Here is a 17,124-nt window from a genome sequence, read left to right as displayed (position 1 = left end):
AAACGCATACTCCATGCTAACGCCATTCCTCAAGCCAACCTTTTTTCATTCTTTCGTGCTGCGATTTTCGCAGGGGTGAGAACCAGCGTTATCGCCAGAACGAAAGCCTCAGAGATCAAAATGTATTTCGCGACCTTGCCGCTAGGGTCGAGGATGCGTGCCACGTGGCATCGCGAAAAAGACGGTTTGTGCGATAATAGCTCACGCTCAGAAACCGACTCGTGACTTCAATGAAACCTGTGGCGTCAAAATCGGCTTTTGGACGAAGCTTCTTTGTCTTCCTCCCTTCGTGTACTTTGGTTTTTCGTTCCTTAGCAGCCTTCCTTTTCTGCACAGTAGCTTTCTTCCTCAACTCTCTCTCTCTCTCTCTCTCTCTCTCTCTAGCACACACTACTATTTTTCAGCTCTCTTTGCTTCCATTATATGCAACAATCAACTAGCCTTGTTACGTTTCTTATTGCAATCAAGAATTTTCAGTAAATTCCATATGTTTTAATATGAAGGTCACGTAATGAAGTACACCATACAGAAAAAGGGGTCCTAAAATCAAATGTTGCATCAACACCATCACTATGAATTATAAAAGAACAAATGAACTATAAGTGACATAACAGCTAAGTCGACGGGCTCGGTCCGTCTGCACGCAGGGTCAACTTGGGGATGAGCTTATCGCATCGTGGCGTTCAGCGCGACGCCGGCGAAACGTGTACCGCTTACGGCGATGTCCTCTCGTACATACATGAGCTCGTGGGCGTTCGGACAGTGCCCGCGGCGGCCCCGCGACTTGGGGCAGCCCGCTTGACCTGTTATGGGACTGTTGCGCAACCGGCTTTTGTAACAAGCAGTCACAAGGGCGTTTACGTGCGCTCGTGCCGGTAACGCTTTGCGGGAGGCCAGCCGGGAGAAGAGTACACATCGCGAAATAACCGCTGTCACTGAAAGCGCGGCTGCTACGCCGCTGACGGGGCATTGCATGACCGCAGGTGGCGTTGGTCTTTGGGTCTAACGCTTCGGCGAAAACATGTTTGTCGAGCGTGTGTTTCAGCGAAAACGTTCTCGTCCGCATGGTGCGTACAGCGCACTTTGTGTAACTTGCACAATAATCGGTTGGCCCTGGGTGGTTATAAGAGAATTCGTTGCGGGAGGATAGTTGGTTCACGAACGTGGACTGCGGAGCGCAAATTGCGTGCGTGATCAACACACGTTCACCGCAGTGGTGTATAGTGGTTACGGCGGTGGACTGCTAACGCAAAGGTCGCGGGTTCGATACCGGCCGCAGTGGTTGCAATTTGATGGATGCGAAATGGTAGAGTGCCATGTATACTGTATCGTCATTGCGCGTAAAACAAGCACCAGGCGGTCGAAATTTCCAGAGCCTCCACTACGGCGTCCCCCATAATAATATCGTGGTTCTGGAACGGAAAACAAGAGCAATTACTATTATTACTAAAGAAGAGCACACACAGCACATGACAAGCACCACCCCGTGCTGTGTGTGTTATCCTGTGTATACAGTACGTGATTAGCGCTCAGCAGTTCTCAAGTAAGTGGTATAAATACACTAATTAAAAAGTCAAATACAGCCGTATCCTGAAGAAACGCTTGGAATTCTAATATCTATGTGTCGAATATCCAGAACGATGAACGCTTTTCTGCGTGCGTGCGTTTTTGCAAACTACTGACTTCAGTTTCCCTCATCACCTTTCGGTTCCCTTACCACGGTACAGTATAGCCAACCGAGCTCCGCCCGTTTAACCTCACGGCCTATTATTTGTCTCTGTCTGTCTCTACGTGCATAAAATTGCAGATGAGAGCAACAACCATGCTCAGAGCGAGTGTCCACAGATCGAGATTGCCTTTAAGGCATATATTCATAACGATTGCAACCTTTTCGTCTGTATACCATAAGCCATCGAATAACCTTGTATATCCAGCGGAGTGGGACAGTTCTATTGGCCTAACCCTTTTTCGCAGTTCGGTGCAGCGAAAGAGAAAAAATGAACCATAGAAGGAAGGAAAATAGGAGGAAGAGAACGACAGGGAGGTTAACCAGCCTATAGGCTGCCGGTTTGCTACCCTGCGCAAGTGAGGGGGATGGGGGAGATGAAAGATAGAGAGGAGAGAGTGAATAGAGATAAACACAGCACATTCGGCAGCACACGCTCGCACACTCAACCAAATATTTCATTGCGCATGCGCAGACCAATGCCACGCGAAATTGGCTCAGCGAGGCCAGTGTAGCTAACGCTACTAAAATACCAGAAAGGCGACCGCTCCGGCGACACGGGCGCGGTGAACTTTCGCCGTTTGCACAGCGGGCTCAAACCCCGTTCGTCGAAGCGGGCTTTGCCAGTTGCCACAGCTGCCGCCAGTGTATGAGCGATACTAAGGAATCCGGCGGTGTGTTGATCTAGCTGTCTTCTTTTCTTCGTAATATTTGTTTTCGTCCGCCACACTTTCCCCATCCGTCCCATTGTTGACATCGTTAAGCTGCGCAGAGTCTGTGTTTGTTCCTCCGCTAACTCTTTACTAAAGAACCGCTCGCAGAAGAGGTCATTACGGCGTTTCTGCCGGAAACTGCGTACACATTGCCTGCTTTGATGCTCGCCCCTTTCGTCGAACATGTAGTTTTCACTAATTCGGTGCAGCATAGTAAAATCCTGACGCCGTTTGCTAATTCACCCAAATAAGGGACATATTGCATAAGTGAGCAGCACAATCACATCACGTGACCAAATTTTCTCTTCGTTTGCTATGGGGTCACATTAAGCCGCTCGCTAAATGTAAGGTTGTGGTGCACTTGTTCTATAGTTCAGTAGAACACAATATTAAATTGGTCTTTTTATGAAAGAAGCGAGAACGTTTCAATACGCGCCGGCATCACGTAGCGTGTAATGCATGTCTATTCGGTCTTCATTGGTGCGCTTATTGCGACTCATGAATCAAAATTTCGTTCGATTCTGCGTGTTTTCTTACTACGACTGTTGCCCCGCCGGGGTGGTCTCGTGGCTAAGGTACTCGGCTGCTGACCCGCAGGTCGCGGGTTCGAATCTCGGCTGCGGCGGCTGCATTTCCGATGGTGGCGGAAATGTTGTAGGCCTGTGTGCTCAGATTTGGGTGCACGTTAAAGAACCCCAGGTGGTAGAAATTTCCGGAGACCTCCACTACGGCGTCTCTCATAATCTTATATGGTGGTTTCAGGACGTTAAACTCCACATATCAATTATCATCTTTCTACGACTGTTGTCGAAGTAATGCGAATGAAGAAATAAATGAACACCAATAATACAGAAGGCACACACAGCTAGTGAGTCGCCCTTTCACACACTCTAATAATTGGCAAAACCGTGCATCCGCATATCTTATCATCTCTATAATGTTGTTCTTGACCGTTTCACAAAAACAAATACGCAATCTATCGCCAAGTTTTCTTGCGTTTTTGGCGTATCCAGACGGCATGTCGAACGCTAGCGTTTCTTACAAAAACGATATATGAGGTCTAACGTCCCATAACCGCCATTATGAGATACGCCGTATAGTGGAGCGCTCCTGAAATTTAGACCACCTGAGGGCGCTTAACGTGCACCGAAATCTTAGCACACGGGCCTACAGCAGTTCCGCCTCCATCGAAAATGCAGCCGACGCAGCCAGGGTACGATCCTACGACCTGTGGATCAGCAGCCGAGTATAGCCACTAGACCATCACGGCGGGGCTTGATTACGAGAACATAACGTCGAGAGCTTCTAAATAACTTCTTCTAAAAGAGCTGCCTTATTCTATAAAGTAGATAAGAATGTCGTTACCTTTGGTAACATCTAACATCACCTTTAACATCAAAAACCTTAATGCGCTAGTGTTCCTTCAAACGTGACTCGTTATGTGACTGACCAGGTGTTCGAAGAAAAAAAAATGCTTATCTCGTTATCCGTCGAACTTCACAAGTTTCCAGCCACCATTTTCAGGACACGGAGTCAGATACTTGCAAGTGGTGTACGCAATTTTTAAGCTCATTGTGCTACGACAACGCATTGCAAGGCGTGAAATTAATGTATAATGACTTAAAATGTTCATTTATGTTCTTTATAGATGTGTTTTGACACCTGCGAGTTTAAAAAAAAGCAGTAGGCGGAGCTTTATTTGTCACGATGCTATCTGTGAGCGAAGGTACTCTTTAAGTATTTCTGTTTTGTCTATTCATCTCGCCTGTTTAAGGTGCAGCTTGCAGTTTCCTGTATGGCGTGAGCACACGCTTCGCATAGTTTTCATCCAAAGTGGCCATGTCATTTGAAGACAAATGATTTCATTGCCATTTGCTTGTGACCTTGAAATATTTCAGCCCATATGTCCTCTCTCTTTACAGCTGTTTCTACTCTCTCGTTGGGTCGGCCATGAGAACCACGTTCATGAGAAGTCGTTCTCCTGCAGTCACTCTAGTATATATACCCCACAGTCAAGTATAACCCACGTTGATGTGTTGTACTTACTTTTCCCGCATAGTTTATGGGTGATGGGCTTTCTATATTATAGGTGCTAAATGATTTCTCCGAGCCCGGAATTGGTTAACGACACATAACACTCGTTCATCTTTTGAATCTATACGTACTTCCTTGAACGTTTCCTGCATCAGAACTGTTCTCTCTCTCGATTAAAAAAAAGGGGGGGGGGGCACGCAGTTGATTTTCGAACGTATTACTATACGCGAAATAGTTCTAAGTTATTGAACTCACCACTGTTATCACTTGGCTGCAAGTAAGTCGCCAAGAAGAAACACTTCGCGCGTAAGCAATAGACTTTTGCTGAACCCGGAGGCTTCTACTACATCGTTCCCGCAGGTGATTCCACGCTGTCTTTTGTGATTTGGCGTCTCCTTTATTGTTCTTCGCACACCATGTGGCTTTCGAAGAAAATATATACGAACTATCTTCTTGTAATGTCAGCAGATCTTGCACGCTAAATCTCAGAAATACTGCACAAAATGTACGTTTCAATTCAAACCGGGAATGTCGTTATTGTGCCCGGCGTGCCATTAACACGCGGTACGACATCGTCTATTGATCGTCTTAGTTGACGCATTCGGGCTCGAAAGAACAGTCCGCATCAAATATTCATCAAATCAGATCATCCCTCGAGCTAAGACACATAATCGGAGTAACGATGTGCACGTCACTGAATTTTTCATCGCTGCAGTCTCTTGGACAGGCGCGCAGCCGCGCAAACCTTTCCAGGGTTCACCGAAGAGCATTTCTCATACACGCACTCCGTCTCTTTGGAATTTCATTGACTAACGCGACCCGCGCAAAGAGAGGACCCGTCACAATCCTGCTTAAACACCAAGAGCGACGTTTTCTTCTTTTAATCATTTCACATGACGCTTTACTTGAACAAAAACCTCATTAAAAGCAGTACGGATACATGAAACACGCAGATTTGCTGGCTCTAACCATCTGTTGGTAAGAACCACGTGTCTTTCTTTGTCTGTGCTTGCTTCTACTAATCGCGCCTGAGGTTACAAGCCAACTGCATACAGTGGTCGCCAACGCGATTCTATTTTCATCATCCGCTCCATGCGCAACGACTTGCCGATGCGATCTCCAACTTGAACATTACTGCGACAGCTTCGCAGCTCACTTTGTTTTAGAGGTTATTTCGCCCCTTTTCTTTTAGCGACCTTGGAGCGTGTCGGCAATATTAAAGACAAAAGCCACAACGTCTAAGGATTTCGCAACATTTAACTAGACACAACCTTCCGAGCGGGTCTATTCCTTACTTTGATTTCCTACAATCTTCTGGCAGTGTCCCTGTCGACGACGCTGTATTAGATAAGGAGTCTGGTCTCGGATTGGTAGATATCTAGGTTCATATAACCCATTCCCGCGATGCCCAGTCGTCAACGCGACCGCCATAATCGCATGCAGCAGCTATTATAGAAACCGACGCACTGCAAGGCCTTGGCGCGTGACAGGCGAACGTAAGTAGTTCGAGAAGTACCCCATGGTACTTCTCGAACGACATGGCCGTGGAGCTTATAAGATACGCTATATAAGAGGTCGTGTATCGTGCTGGTGTATGTACGTACGTACCGCGCAGGGGTAATCCAACGAACCCGGAGGGTCGGCGACCGGCACGCTGGTGACCAGATGCGGTCCTCCATTCCGAGGACGACGTCGGCGGGGGTCCCGATCGCTGACGACGGCTCGGACGAGCCCCGACTGTGGTGCGTCGAGACATGGCGGAGTCAGGCGACTCGCACGCTGGGCTCGCGTGCAAGTTTACCCGTGCAGCAGGTGTACTGCACCGGGGGCACGCGACGGCGGCGCGGCTGGCTCCTCCTGGCACGACTGATCCGGCGGCAGCAGCGACTCTCCTCGGCTACGAGCGCGCAAATGCTGCTGCTGCTGGCGTTGAGTCAGTTCTTCTCCCTCGCTTCGGGAGGATCGCCCGTTTCTTTTGTCCGCGCGTTAAAGGAGCGCCCTTGTGCGCGTGTGTTGACACTGCTGGAAAGGCGAGCCATAAAACGGTGACGAGTCGGCGGCAGCGACGGCAGGTGCTGCGAGCAGCGCAGTAGAGCTGCGTTAGCGAGCTTCGGTGGCGACGTTACTACATTGCATCGGTACGGATAGATACGCATTCGCTGGACGAATCTCTCGCCAGGTGTATCTTTCTGACGCACGCGGGAGCACTCGACGGTTGATTTTCTGGAGTTCTTTTTTTTTTTTCTCGGTTATTTCTCTCTTGGTTGATTTCCTGTCTCCTATTCTTGCGTGCAGCGGCTAATGTGGAATACAAATGATGGCTGTACGAAGAGCAAGACATAAAAATCGAGGAACGATGTCGCTTTGACGACAGGGGGAAAGGAGATGCGGAAAGGCAGCGAGGTTAAAGCAAGTATCTGGTTTGCTACCCTGCACTGGGGAAAGGGTAAGGGGAGACAAAAGTAAGGAAGAGGGCGTGGAGAGAGGAAGGGAATGTTTACAAAGCTAGTGGTGCAAGTTGAGATGCCAGTGGCTGTCACGCCAACTCCACGCAAGCCCGATGACTACGTAGCAGATCGTAAAGCGATATCCGTTTTACGACCCCTTTTGTATTTTGTATTCGAAGGTATATATAGTGGATGTAAAAAGTACGGGGCAACGTTTATGAAACCTGGGCAGTCGATGCCAGGTCGGCTGGAATCTGCGCGTAATGTTAGTCGTTAAGTGGCCGAGAAGTCTTTAGAACAGTCGTGTTTTATAAGACGATTGGCTTCGTGAGTGTGCTTGCATAGACTCATCTACATGTGCCCGTCGCGACGTACGTGACATAACCCCCAATGAAAACGTTACTCCGATACGCTTCGGAAACTTCTGCGCTCAAATGTTCTTTGTGGCTTCCTGAAAAAGAAGAAAAAAAAACTGATTCGTGGCTTTGAATTAGAGGGAATGACACCTGCGATGCTCGTTATTTGTTTTCACTACGACCAGAAATAAGATCACTTTTCAATGAACTTATTCGGTTATTTAAACTATTTTGAGCGACAACGCGCCACAACATGCACCAACGCGTACTAGGAAGACAAGATTTTGTGCGTCGAACAACGTGCGCGTCTCGGACAGCATAGCCCAGCATTAAGATACTCAATTGAGTGAGCCCTAATTCGATAATTGAGATTCGTAGGTGCCATCCAGTGACGTAGCATAAGGAATGTCACCCTTAGTGGTCAACACAATCGCCAGGCATGCAATACATTGTATCGCCCAAGGAGCCTCTTCTGCCAGGACGGCCCGTCAAGCGAAGTGCGTTACGTCATTCCACTTTCTGAGCGGTTGCCAACAGCGCTGCAGCAAAGTGGTCTAAAGCAATCAACTCCACGTGCGATTCGCGCCTACGTTTTAACCACGCCCTGGCTTTGGTTGACGCGTGGTTTTTTTTTCATCATGCGACAGCCGAAACTAGCGCGCGGCTTATCTACAGTTTTCTTGATCAATGACATCTACAGTAATGTATAACTTTAATGATTCGTAATGAGAAGTCACAATAGCAAGGCTGAAGACGGACGAAAATATGCCGTTCTTGGTGTGCATCAACTGTCGCAAAAAACTCCGACGACATAGTTGGCCAGATATCCTTATTGCGCCACGTTTTAGGGGTAAAGGTGTAGTCAAGAGGTTCAAACCCTCATTTTACATTACGTCTCGGTCAAACAGTGTGTCTGTTATGTTTGAATGAAAAAAGCAAGCGTAAAAAAATTCTAGGCTTAGTGGCAATGCACGTTTCCCGCAAATAGCTGATATCGCAGGCTTTTGTTGCTTGCTGTACATTCTGCTTCCATGCAACAATGTTGGTGTTCTTTCTTTCGTTATTTTTTTAACGCGAAAGTGTTTTATGCCGGGCTCCACTAAGATTTCACTAACGTATTTCCGTGACGGAAGTGACGTTTAAAAATACGCACGATTAGGGCCCGCACCGTCGCCGCCGACGCACGACGCGTGACATCATGCGACTAAAAACTGCTCCGCATTTAAAAATACCCGGTGTTGAATCAATGTTATGCCACAGAGCAAGGAAAAAATTATTCGTTCTTGTTGGAGCGCAATGGTCTTCAGAATCTTGCTTGAGACTCCACCAACGCAGTGAAATAAACCCGCCGCATTATTGCTCTCTACCGGAGATGCAGTAGCAACACAATGGCTGCTTCGCCTGTGCCATTATAATAAGTGCACCCTCTGGCTCGCATCACTTGCTCTGGGACAACCCCTGATTAGTCACCACTGCCGCGGCTTGGGCTTCCGCCTATGGCCACGCAGCCGGCGTCGCAATGATTCCCAGTATAGAGAACGCCGTGCATGAGGTGAACGTCCTTGTATAAGCAGTGCATCGAACACTGCAGTACCTATTCTCGGTAAGCAGGGCAGTGTTCTGAAACTGCAGTGTTCTGAAACACCGCAGTGTTCTGACAAAGAAAATGTCGTTGTACCCGACGCGGGCTTGGGCACGTGCTTCGAGTCTGCGATGCATGTGGTGAACGCGACCTGTTTTCTTTTCTTTTTTTCTTTCTTTGTAAAGCTTAACAGCTTTCTAATGACGAAGTGTCAGCTTTGTTTGCGCGAAGTGACTCACCGGATACTTTGTCGGGTAGGAGGAAATGGCGTTTCATTTCCTTTGTTTGAATTTGTTTTCTTTGTTCAGGGTCGTTTCTGCAGTACATCAAGCGATATTCACACGAACCTTTTCGTATGGTTCTTAGAATTCACAGCGATACGCGAAATACACAGCAATTTCTTTAAAACAATTTAACTGTAAGCGTGAAAGGAATGCGTCAAGCTGAGGCCAACGTTTTCCACTTGTTGGATCGCTTTTATAATTGTTCTCTACAGAGACGTTCCTTGTTCGACTGTTGTCAACTTTCGTCTCAATCCTGTGTTAATTCGCATGCTGTGGAGAGGTTGAGGTTTATATAACCTCGGCTACTGCATTTCTATCGATTTTCATGTGCATGTAGGCGTCACAGCAGGTTCATCTACCAGACCACTACAAGAGTATATATTGCGTAGCCATGGCACCCTCCGCCTGTAAGGTCAAATGCCACACTGTAAAGCATGCTACTGCCCATAGATAAAATCTCAAAATGAAAAATGGAATGGCCCGAGTAATACAAAGTTTGAACTATGCACAGATACAAAATAGGCTATGAATGCCTTTTTTACAGCTCCCAGTTGATAAGCACCGTGGGGAGAGAACAAACATGCACCCTCCCTCTTTTTTTTTCCCTTAAACTGACGTTCTTACATTACGTACCCGCCAAAAACATTGCAGGTTTGGTCATTTAACTTTGTTAGCCCTTTGTTGGCACTGTATATGTGTAACACTACAGTTTCACGACGCCCGAAGGAACGCTATTTACAGTATAGAATTAAAGAAAAAAATACGTGCTGTAGCATTGAATTTGGCTAATGTAATGAGTCTATTGAACTCTTACTTTTGCGTCACTACAGTTCGACATGGAGTTTTGCGGGCTGGCATTCGCTCACTGTACAGCTTTGTCGATCACTGTACAATAGCGTAACAATGAACCGTTCGAATTACGAAGCGTCATCGATCACTCAACCCGCGAGTACGATGTAGACCTGCTTGCCCGCCAAGGCTGTTCCAACATATCCGTCTCATTTGGTTCGTTCCGAAGCTATTGTTTCGTGGGTCATCGCCGTACGGCGGCGTTCTTTGGAGATCTCACAACACGGCTTGTGTGACAGTTTCTGCAGTTTGAAACGTACCGCTCACACAATGTGTCAGAACAGCATATTGCGACCGTATACCGCTTCGTTACGAAGACATCGTCGCCCCTCCTTCTTTTTTACGTATTTAATAACTTCACTGTCAGCTTTACACTGCTTGATAAGTTTGTTGCTTTTTTTAATGATGGCTGATGCTGAAAGAGCTTCCTAGTAATTTCACCTCTCATAGCTCAGACGCTCGTCAACTCTATTCCCTACACATTCTTCAAATCCTTGAACGCTGAGCACACACTTAATTAATAACTTAATTCATAGTTACGACAGGCCCTTTTACGTTTCGTTCGATTTTTATGATAAAAGATTAGAGCAGCTTCCGCAAAGTCGCGCAAGTCATGGTCACAGCAAAGCTTTTCAGCAAAGCTGTTTCAGCGTCTCTTCATAACTATCTGTATACAGAATGCTCGGGTGGTCATTTAGCACGCACCGGTTCGTGGTGACAATAATTTCCTATATATAAGACACATGGAAAACCACAAGATGTAACAGCTATCGCGTAACAATAGTTAGCGGGGCTCTTTACGCGCCAGAACGACGATATGATTGTGAGGCACGCCGTTGCGGAGGTCTCCGCAAAATTAGACCGTGCGGTCTTCGTTAAGTTCGCACTGATATTGCGGCGCACTACTCGGTAATTGCTACCATTTCGCCGTCAACGAAACGCGACCGCCACATCCGAGATCGAATCCGGGACTTTCGGGTGAGCAGCCGATCACCCGTAATCACCCAAGTTGTTCACCTCCTCCTCCTCCCGTAATCATTGTATATCAATGTGCTGAGACGGCCATTCTGTTTTCTTTCAATTTTATAGAGAAACATTTTTAAAATATAATACGCTTTTTTCGTATTATTGAATAAGTCTCAGAACGATACCAACAAAATGGCTGCATACCCACGAAGTAAATGCTGATGATGGAACAAAGCACCGTCATCAGCACGAAATGATAAAGTAAACAAATAATGCTTATAAAAATGCTTTGAAACCACTTGCGCGCTATGTGCGCCCTATAGACGGCATTGCGTACCGATGTTTCGCACCTTAGCGTCGGCCAGGGACGACGGCGAGCATCGACGATAACAGTCCGACATCGTGCGAGAGCTTCGCGCCTAAAACTGTGAGAATTAGGACGCTCGGTAAGCGAGAAAATTGGTGAAAAAGGAAAACGCGGTTGGTACGAAGCCACCTTGACATTACCGCATTAGTCGCCGCGACGGGATTCGTTTTGGGGGTGTTCATTAGAGAGAGAGAGAAACGAAGAGGAAAGGAAGGGCGGTTAACCAAGCTTGACTCGGTTGGCTACCCTACACTTGGGGTGGGGATAGAGAGAATAACAGAAAGGAAAGATGGATTGATATGTGGGGTTTAACGTCCCAAAACCACCACACGATTAAGAGAGACGCCGTATAGTGGAAGGCTCCGGACATTTGCGAGCACCTGGGGTTTTTAAACGAGCGCCAAATCTGAGCACACGGGCCTACAGCATATTCGCCTCCATCGAAAATGCAGCCGCCGCAGCCGGTATTCGATCCTGCGACCTGCGGGCCAGCAGCCGAGTGCCTCAGCCACTAGACCACCGCGGCGGGGCAGAAAGGAAAGGAATAGAGAGAAAAGAAAATATAGAACCTACTTAATTTTTAATAGGAAAAAATGAAGTACACCGTCTTCTGAGAGAGCCGGATACCAAGCTTCAGAAAGTTCGTTCAGTCGATTCGGTGAAGAAAAAAATGCACGAAAAGACCTTAAAATCCGTGACGGCACTATGAAAAAATTGGGCTGGGAATTTAAAAGTGAAACTTCTGGCATTGATTCTATCACCCATATATAAAGCTACTACGGCAAAACAACTATAGTAAAGCTTTTAGGTTATAATTTATCAGTCTGAACTAATTTATGGTTTTATATAGTGCTACCTTTAAGCTATGTACTTCCTACCTTTCCACCAGCCGGACCTCGCTGGGAGGTAAAATGCTGGCACCACAGGGGGCGGCAGGCAATAAATTAGGCGAAACGTTCGAAAGCAAGCAAACCAAACGGCCGTAATGAAAGGCGCTCGGATATTGCGTGGAGCCGTCGACGCTCCTCGATGATCTTGGCAGCGACCGCTGCGCCGTGTCTTTATTTATACCTGGCCGTCTGGACGGCGATCACTGCCTTCGTTCAGCCACTCTCCACTACGCACACCACCGCAACTGTGGCGATTGCGTCAAACGGGGGGAACCGCAAAAATAGCGAACCCCGAGTCGGGGCCGTGGCCCGTTGCAGTACACGTCGAGGCGAAGCTGTTGAGCGCCTCGCCCGCCTTCATCGCCAGTGTGTCAGTACTTCTAGGAATGGGCATCCGTTTTTTGAGGGAACGCTTCCGACCCCTTGGTGCGCTTTCGGACAGGGCCCTGTCCCAAAGGGACAGGGAGGGTAAAGTAGACTTTAAGCGGGTAGAATTAACCAGAAGGAGCTTATCTTATTGGTGGCTAAAGTCAAGGCACGAGTGAAAATTAAACCCTTCACTACAAAGTACGAGTCCTCAACCTCACTATTTAAAGGAAAAAAAAATAAATCTAGTTTTCGGTTCACTAAGTATTACGGCTTGGTGGCGTTAGCCACCACCCGATCTAAAGGGTACAGCCATATCAATCCATCCGTTTATCCTGCCGTATCAAAGTACGAGTCTTCAACCTCGCTATTTAAAGGAAAAAAATAATAATAAACCTAGTATTTGGTTTACTAAGTATTACGGCTTGGTGACGTTAGCCGCGCCCGATCTAAAGGGTAGAGCCATATCAATCCATCCAATCCATATACATCCATCTTGTCGGAGCAGTTAGTACTGGTATGCCGACCCGAATTATTGCCGCAACAAAAATAAATTAAGGCCTCATCGATTTGTTTTGTGTGCCAGTAGCCTATTGGACAGATCATAGCACGCCCGGTATACGCACCGTTTATTTATTTTTACCTCTTTTTTTATTTTAACGGTCGGCACACCGGAAGTGGAAACGGTGCTCGGCTGCTGATCCGAAAGTCGTGGGGTGCACTAACGGCCACGGTGGTTCCATTTCGGGGAAGGCGGAAATTATGAATTCCGCGTACTGTGCAATGCCTGTGCGTGTCAAAGAACAGTATAGGCGGTTCGAAATTTCAGGAGCTATTCACTATACGACATTCTTCAGAATAATGTAATGGTTTTAAGACGTGAAACCAGGGATACTTGTTGTTATGCACCTGCTTTTTTTGTCTGCTCTTCTTTCCGAATTTTCCCCCTTCCTCTGTCAAGTGCATGGTAGCAAACCGGATGTTATCATTCGGATTGATTTCCCTTCCCTGCCTTGGTGGCATGAAACATTCACACTGTATGCTATTCATATTCTCCCACAAGTTATAAGAGTTGAGTATTCCTGCTAATCATTGCAATGTAAGAGTCAATTAGGACGAAACAGGTAATAACAGGCATTTCCTTAAAGCGCGACGACATATTCCGTGGCCAGCACCCGTTCAATACTTTAACATAGCTGAAATGGAAAAAAAGAAACGCTTGACGGAAAAAACAACCCTCAAGGTTGGTGCACCAGGGCCTTTCATAATGCTACCATCTTGGCATTTTTTTTTTTCCCACAGCCGTCTGCGCTAGCTTCTGCAACGACGACCTTTCAGCTCCGGCTACGCTCTGCGAGCAGTGAAAAATAGCGCGCGCGCAACAGCCTCAGTGACGTCATTTCCGACTACAGCTGGCGTCAGCGCCGCCAGCCTGGAAGAAGGAAGGAAGTGACGTAGCTGGAGCAGGGTCACTCATTCGCGTGACGTAGCGGACGCGGACGCTATCACGCTTGCGCTGTTTTAACGTTTTAAGCTGCCAGCTGACTGCGGAGGACCGCGGCAGCCAGTGCGGCGGCGGCGCGTTTATAGATGGCGCGACAGAGCGCTGCAGCAGCAGACATCAACTGGCGGTGCGTATACAGAGGGCGCGCGAATCAATTCTCGTGAGGGAACGCTGACACGGCAATTTCGTAACCTACATTAGCGTGAGGACGGGTCTAATCGATTAAAAAAAATGGCTTCCGAGTTTGTGCGAAGCCGACGGCTGGCTTGCGGCCGGTGTACTGTATCGTGTACTACCGGCGCTATTGGCTAATTCTGGCTAAGTTTCGCCTAACGTTCTCGAGCCGTGATTAGTGTCGGCTGCTTTCTGCCATCAACGTAATTTCCCCATCGTATGACTCTTTCAAGGTGACGCTGTCGGATTCTTTGCACTTGTATCAGTACAAGATCCGATCAGTTCGGCATTGCTGTCTATCCTTAGTTTCACTGTGAAGTCTTGGACACAGTTCTATTGACGACAAAGGATTGGTTGATTGATATGTGGGGTTTAAAGTCCCAAAACCACCATATGATTACGAGAGACGCCGTAGTGTAGGGCTCCGGAAATTTCGACCCCCTGGGGTTTTTTAAACGTGCACCCAAATCTGAGCCCACGGGCGTACAATATTTCCGCCTCCATGGGAAATACAGCCGCCGCAGCCGGGATTCGAACCCACGACCTGCGGGTCATCAGCCGAGTACCTTACCCACCACCAGGGCGGGGCTGACGACAAAGGAAAAGTTCCTCCTTTTATTGACTGTACACTATGGACGCAACGTTATTATGTACGGAGATGCCAGAGCACTTCAGTAGAAAAACTGGATCTGTATTTTGCTGAACACCAACGGTGATTGTGGTTGTGAAGTTGCAGCGGGCGGTGTTACGCGACACGCAGCAACGTCTACGTTGCTGCACGTAAAAAGAGTTGGCTGCGATCGTGGTTTGTCTCAAGCTGGGAAACACTGCAGTCACGTCCTTTGTTACGTTGCGGGGGCCGAAACCTTTGACGGTGAAACGCGAAGTGCAGCAAGCTCCCCGATACCACGTGCCTGTTTCAGCAGAGAGATGCGCGTCGCACGGCATCAGGTTTTGAGGCATTTCGGTTCGCGCGCTGGCACGGTGAATTGCTGGAATCCACAGTCTCTGGCAAAGAGTTGTGCAAGCCCCGATCGCGTCGTCCTTCGGCAGGCGCCGGTGTGCAGCAGTTTTCGAGGAGGGCGGCTTCACATGCGGATCGCTTTCAGCACACGGAACAGGTTGGTGGCTCCCTCTCGCGACTCTTATATGCCTCGAGTTGCAAGCCACTCGCTTTGTGGCTTGCGAGGCACGCAGTAACCGCCATTCCCAGTCCCGGCTCGGTTGACAAGCGATCGCCGTAATGTTGCAGCTAGTTGCACACGTCTACGAGCTTCACATAAACCGCATATACGCAGAATATTTGCCGACTCCGGAAGCTTCAACGAGCGCGATCCAGTCGGAGGTCGTAATATGTCGTTCTCTTCACGCACTAGATGTATAAATTTGGCAGTATATTACTAAAAACAAAATCGTCGGTGCATATGTGAAGACATCCACAGACACACCACGATTTCCTACATGTCCGGCTACAATTCCAGCCCAACATTCATAAATACTCACGTTATATCAATAGCAACACAACTTGCTGAAAAGTTTTAGCGAACCTCCTGAATAGAGAGCCAAAATAGCTAGGATACTTAAACACAATCATGCGCGTTCCAATGATAATCTAAGCTTACTCACAAGAGCACGCTGCGTATGCCATGGAACTGCGGTCTTCGCTTCCTTGACCATCGAACAACAAATGCATACGCGTCCTTAAACGGGACGATTTTTGTTATTTCCTACGTGTCCCCAAGTCGGCCAATCTTATGACGCCGTGGTTGTATCATTAAGGGATATAAAACTCAACGCATTTGGAGCATCAGTGTAAGCAGTTCGCGAGAAAATGGCAGAAAACAATGGCACTCGTTCCCATACTTACGATGCGCCTCACAATTCAAAAGGAGAATAGAATAACAACAACAGACAACCTCGAATACGTAAACGGCATTACTGATGTAATTCTGTGCGATTTGCGTCTGTAGAGTTGCAAGTCGGAATCGAGATCGCAGCATAGCCACCGTTCCTACGGCCAGCAGCTCTATGTCAGGCCCACTCGCCAGCGCACTTTTGAACTGCATTCGAGAAAGATGAGGTCAAGCTCTTATCGGCCTTTGTCGACGCTTCTTCTTTCCGAGTGAGTGCCCTAAGCACGGCCTTTGAAGCGGAGAGCTCGGGAGAAGGCGTAGAACCAACACTCGAGACAGCCATTCCGAAAGCCAGCGAGCGGACAAGTGGATTCGTCATGCGCGTGCACACACACGCAAACACGCAGGTGCGGAAAGCAATGTCGCTGCCACCGGTTCAAGGGGCGGGCCTAAAATAACACTCGAAATGTCGGTCGCCACTCCGCCCCTTCCAGAAACGAATTGCGGCCTCCGTCCGAAAAGAACCTGCGAGTGTTACGGCTCATGCAAGACGAGGCTGTTGCTCCCTCAATTAATGGTTTTCCCTGCAGCTAACAGTGACAGTCATTAAGGTGATGGCGGTATAGCCGTCTGCATCGCGGAGAAAAACACCATCATTCGTGGCAGCAGGATGAGCTGAGCGGGCTTTGCTATATACCGACTAATATATCTGCGTGCATTCAGTGGCACAGTTATGCTGGTACGATGCGCGAATAATACGTATGTATTAGGTAGACAACTGGGACCCATTTTTGCAACCTCCGAAACACAGACCAACTCTGATGATCTGGTTGGACGTCTGTTGCAGTCAAGTGATGTACTTCTGGTTACGTGCAGGCATCATGGACGAGACCATTCTGTGCTGTAACAATTGAAATCTTTCTTTTCGTTATGCCCTTCTCATCGCGTCGTAATAGAGACCCGAAATAACCACATGTCTAATGACATTGGCGAGAGGTACTTCTCCTACCCTA

At 47.8% G+C, this 17,124-nt stretch overlaps 1 protein-coding gene and 1 long non-coding RNA gene across 5 annotated transcripts in view; one reads left to right on the top strand and one right to left on the bottom strand.

Annotated features, from left to right (window-relative positions):
- LOC119172118 (uncharacterized) overlaps nucleotides 1-17,124 on the bottom strand; it is a 144,844-nt gene that overhangs the window by 88,323 nt on the left and 39,397 nt on the right. Inside the window, exon 1 of one of the 4 annotated variants that reach the window (XM_037423112.2) lies at nucleotides 6,082-6,354. The exons of the other annotated variants lie outside the window; for them this stretch is intronic. Within the exon in view, the coding sequence (XP_037279009.2) occupies nucleotides 6,082-6,229 (148 nt within the window). The 5' untranslated portion in view covers nucleotides 6,230-6,354. Of the gene's footprint in view, nucleotides 1-6,081; nucleotides 6,355-17,124 lie in introns of those variants that run through there. 4 annotated transcript variants of the gene reach the window in all.
- The window catches only part of LOC142814308 (uncharacterized), a 71,447-nt gene that overhangs the window by 23,769 nt on the left and 30,554 nt on the right, over nucleotides 1-17,124 (top strand). The window lies entirely within an intron of this gene.

Source organism: Rhipicephalus microplus, chromosome 4, assembly GCF_043290135.1.
Source record: "Rhipicephalus microplus isolate Deutch F79 chromosome 4, USDA_Rmic, whole genome shotgun sequence".
In the NCBI taxonomy this organism is placed as follows: Eukaryota; Metazoa; Arthropoda; class Arachnida; order Ixodida; family Ixodidae; genus Rhipicephalus; species Rhipicephalus microplus.
Note: the sequence above shows the minus strand (reverse complement) of the source record. Positions and strands in the feature narration are given on the sequence as shown.